Source organism: Aplidium turbinatum, chromosome 7 (assembly GCF_918807975.1).
Source record: "Aplidium turbinatum chromosome 7, kaAplTurb1.1, whole genome shotgun sequence".
Taxonomy (NCBI): Eukaryota; Metazoa; Chordata; class Ascidiacea; order Aplousobranchia; family Polyclinidae; genus Aplidium; species Aplidium turbinatum.
In genome coordinates, this window is record NC_137478.1 from 9,346,105 (window position 1) to 9,350,796 (window position 4,692).

Here is a 4,692-nt window from a genome sequence, read left to right on the forward strand (position 1 = left end):
TTAGCCTAATTTTAACTTGTGCTAACGTAGAAAAATGATGTTTGTTGATTTTGTGACAATTGATGCAGTCATTAGTCCGTTAACTTTGGCTCTGGCTGTGTGCTTGTTGACGTGGATTTTGTGGAGTAGGAAACCGCCTAATAGTCCTCCTGGAACAAATGGAATACCTTTTATTGGTGTTCTGTTATCACTCGAGAGAAGATTTCCTGAAAAAGTAATGCAAAAGTGGGCTTCTAAGTACGGACCCTTATATATGGTTAAGTTTGGGTTTACGGACGTCGTTGTAATAAGCAGCCCAGAAATTGCCTATGAGGCATTTGCCAAGAACAATTGTTTCAATGATAGACCACAATCTTTACCTGCTCACTCCGGCTCCGGTATAGTTCTAATGAACAGTTCGGATTTCACTAAGGAACAGCGCCGTTTCGGTTTGAATGCTCTTCGAGACTTGGGTATGGGTCGTCGTAGCTTGGAGCCAAAACTGTTGGAAATTGCAAACGAACTCTGCGAAAAGATAGAAAAATATCACATCAAAGGAAAATCAAAAGCAATAAATATAAGCCCTTTTATTTACGATTCAATATCAAGCATTATATCTTGTATTGTATTTGGGCATGACGTTGCCAAAGAAAATGAAAACTTTCGGGCTTTGATATCACAATTAACAACTCCAGACACATCTCACGCCTTGGCAGCAATATTGATGTTTGCCCCTTTTTTGAGACATCTTCCTTTCTTTTCTCGGATTTGGAAAAGCAGTCAAGAATTTGGTATTCGATTTAAAACGGAAGTCATGAAAGAAGTGACGAAACATGAAAAATCACGTGATTTTAATGACCCCAGAGACTTCTTAGACAGTTTCTTAAACGAAATGGATAAAGCTAACGGGAACTCGGCTTCAGGTATTGTTGTATAGTTGCATGATTGCGGAATCCACAAGTTTCTGTAAGGAGTATAAACAGAAAGATTACGACTAATCAGATTAATAAAAGTACAGTATATCCACGTAATCTCAAGTTACTAAAACTTTATTTAATCTCCGAATCATAAAGCACTTTTAACATTTTTCTATTGTAAGCAGAATTATGCAAACATGATATACGTAGCTTACGCAACAAGAATTTAACAAGCATTTTTTTTATATGTTTTTGTGGTAACCTGTTGCTAAGTCAGCGACTCCACTTTCACAGATCCTTATCTTCTGCTTTCTTTTTGATTATAATAAAATTCTTACATGACAAAACTTAACATTTTCATCCTATTCCTTCTTCTTCATCTTCTATATAACCATCCAACATCTACTTTTCTTAGCATCCATGTCTTAAACCTTATATTCATTGGGGTATTTAAGATGGAACAGAAGATGTCAAGGCCATCGTAAACTACCGACCTACTGAATGTTGAACTTACGAAATCGTTGATGTTTCGTATTGTTGCAAGCTATTTTTAGGCTAAAAGATTTTGTCAAGGTTACAGCAATTGTTAAATATATTTTTAGTTGAAGATGGCATTGATGCTGCACTGAGCACTTCAGACTGGGAAACCAGCGCATCTGAAGAAACGGAGCTGTTTGATTACTCAAAAGGTTGGAAGCGATACTCATCGTTCACTGTTGATCAGCTGTTAGGAATGGGACAAGATTTGTTTCTTGCTGGAAGCGATACAACGGCCACACTGCTGCTCTGGGTCATTCTTTTTTTAAGTAAACACCCAGATGTACAAACGAAAATGCAAGAAGAAATACACGACGTGCTTGGCCATAACGGGATACCACGAATGTCCATGTTGGAAAAATTCCCATACGTCAGAGCAGTAATTCAGGTTGGTAAATATAAAGGTATAATTTGGTTACCTTTTTTGTTTTATGCGTTGCTCCTTTTTATTAGTTTATTATTATTGTAACAGTCTCCGCCGCCAGTGTAGCCAAATCGTTTGACAGACGCTGGCTTCGATCAGTCTTTCAACAAGGTTGATAGAATCTCCATTCTGTTTTGTCCTTTGCGATGTTTTGCAATCGATGGAGATGTGATTTGCTGAGCAGGGATCCCAGGCCAGCTTTTCTGATGTCAGATCTCAGCAGTTGTAATAAGTTGGTACGGTGACGTCCGGTTCGGCCTTGGTACTTTTTGCTGCCAATTATCGCAAATTCAAGGGCTTTCTGGGGAGGTGAGTCCTGGTGAAGTCTCAGAAGATGTCCAAACATGTTCCATCTCATGGTGGAGATCTTGCAAGATAATGGTTCACTGTTGCATATTTTGTAGAGGTTTTTGTTCGAGATTTGGTTTTGTTTATTAGTTTGTCTTGTTCAAAATTCATGAGGAGAAAACTTGCGTTTAGTTTCCACAGTGCCCACCAAATATTCTAGCCACGGACGTTTTCAGATTAGTCTGTACACTTTAATGGCATGCCAAAATAAGGGCAGCAGCTGACTCGATGACTATATGCCACTTCTCTGCTTCCTGTTGTTTGTTGCATCGCTCCTTTGATTGCAATGCACTATATGTTGTCGCCAGAGAGGGACGTGATCTTGATCTTAAAGATCACAAGTGATCTTGAACATCAAGATCGTGATCTTGATCTTCAAGATCACTTTTTTTTGGTGATTTTGATCTTGATCTAAGATCACTTTTTTTTTGTGTGATCTTGATCTTGAAGAACAATAAGGTCAAGATCACTTTAAAATTGAAGTTTACTTCCTAGATAGAGGCATTTTTTTAGAACTTGTGCTGTACAAAGTAGTTAGTGACAACTACTAACATTAAGCCACTGTTAATATGATATGTGTCCAACAAAAGACGATTAAAAGTCTCCATCTAATCTGGTCAGTGTTGCCATTTCAAAATTAAAAAAGTTTTCTGTGTTGGTGATAATAAAGAAGTTAACTTCCGTGTACTTTATGTTAACGTATAATAGAAATGAAACTTTGTTCACAATTTCCATGTGTGAATTTTAAAAAAATGTTTGCTTTCTTTGACGCAATTTTAGATGTTTCAAAAGTCTAGAATGGCGGTGTTAAAAAATCTGGACTCTAGCCGACTTTGGTCATGTAAAGTGGTTTATTGCAGCAAATCAGCCAGACCAAGATTTCTTTAGGGTCTGATGCAGTTCAAAGTTTGTTTTTATTTATTTATTAGCCTATAAATAAAAAGTATAAAACTATTTGCAAATTTTGCGATTTTTTTGGTAGGCCTACTACTGTAATTAACCTCGGCCTTGGGTGTGACATTGCGATTCTACGCAAACTACGTCAACAATTGATAGGCCTAATAGCAACAGTCACTAACTTATTACAATTCTTAGGCCAGCGATCGAGTAGTTAAAAGTAAAAGTTAGCAATACCAACTATATAGCCTACCTTTACCCAGGTTGCTTATACTAATTATTTTTTGCAACATCGTTGATCGAAAATTCATTTTTTTTTTAAGTAGGCTACACAAAAAGTGATCTTGAAAGTGATCTTGATCTTTAAGATCACGATCTTGATCTTAATCTTCAAGATCACATAGTTTGGTGATCTTGATCTTGATCTTCAAGATCACCTATTTTTGGTGATCTTGATCTTCAAGATCACCAATATTGGTGATCTTGCCCATATCTGGTTGTCGCAATGGGTGCAAAAGAAAACACTATAATGCAGCCGTTATCTACTACTGTAAATCACATTTTGAAGAGTTAATTGGTGGTACAAAACTGGAAAATTGCGAGTAGAAAGTTGCACATAGCTCAAGCTGTTGGTTTTTGTCTGACTCTTTTCAGGAGCTAAAGTAAATCACATTGTATATTTATCGTATTTCAGATGAGTTAAAAATCTGAGAACGTTGTTTGATAGTTTGGTGTTCAACTTACTGCTTCTCTGATTGTTTGTAATATGAAGGTAACCGATATTAAGCCAAAATAACATTAAACTGTAAAACGTTTAATGCGGCTTTATTCTTGACCACTCAATAGTTAAAGCAAAGTAGCCTACTATAAAATTAAGAAACGTCCTAGAAAAATACCGCAAGGTTAAGCTTCTAATACTCTAAAACTACGTTTGCTTGTGATACACTCACTGATCCTTTTGATTTCTGCAGGAGGTATCCAGAATACGTCCCATTGTTCCTCTCAACATCCCTCACAAGGCCTCTCGTGACGCTTCTTTAATGGGCTATCAAATTCCTAAAGATGCTATAATACTGACTAACATTTGGGCTATCCACCATGACCCTGCGAGATGGCCAGAGCCTGAAAAGTTTTTTCCTGAACGTCACATTGATGAAAAAAGGAAGTTTGTTAAATCTACCGACTGGATGATTTTTAGCACTGGCAGTCGAAGTTGTCTTGGACAGCAACTGGCAAAAATGGAAATGTTTATTTTAACAGTAATACTTTTCCGTCGTTTTTCCTTTACATTTCCACCTGGATATGAACCGGACATGAATGGCGAAAACATTGTGGTATTGCGGCCATTTCCTTTCGAAGTTGTTGCACAGCAACGATAACTCAACCAGGGCCGTTGACAAGATTTCTCGGGCCCGGTACCAATTTATTTTTGGGCCCCCTTCATCGACAATGTTATAAATATAAAGGTTGTGTACAAACTTGTATTGATGTCGTTTAAACATGGTCATTTAATAAATCTTGCGCAATCTTAAAATTTCTTAAACCGCAAAACTTACTATCTCTATCTAGCAGTTGCTTTTTTGAACTTTT

General features: G+C 37.1%; 1 protein-coding gene across 2 annotated transcripts; it reads left to right on the forward strand.

The window, feature by feature from the left end:
- Positions 1–4,602, forward strand: LOC145774677 (cytochrome P450 2J4-like). 2 transcript variants are annotated; one of them, XM_082585970.1, is made up of 3 exons: positions 1–902; positions 1,499–1,821; positions 4,074–4,602. In XM_082585970.1, exons 1-3 carry the CDS (start codon positions 35–37, stop codon positions 4,479–4,481), a joined length of 1,599 nt encoding a protein of 532 aa, XP_082442096.1. In that variant the 5' UTR covers positions 1–34; the 3' UTR covers positions 4,482–4,602. The 2 variants fall into 2 exon arrangements, with proteins under 2 accessions (XP_082442096.1, XP_082442097.1); XM_082585971.1 differs by having other exon boundaries at positions 1,505–1,821.
- The last annotated feature ends 90 nt before the right edge of the window (positions 4,603–4,692 follow it).

Bases quoted from the DNA above. Each gene is read 5' to 3' on its own strand.
- LOC145774677 (XM_082585970.1), top strand. From the start codon at position 35: ATGATGTTTGTTGATTTTGTGACAATTGATGCAGTCATTAGTCCGTTA. The intron at 903-1,498 runs GTATTGTTGTAT...ATATATTTTTAG, and splicing joins TAACGGGAACTCGGCTTCAG to TTGAAGATGGCATTGATGCT. The intron at 1,822-4,073 runs GTTGGTAAATAT...TGATTTCTGCAG, and splicing joins ACGTCAGAGCAGTAATTCAG to GAGGTATCCAGAATACGTCC.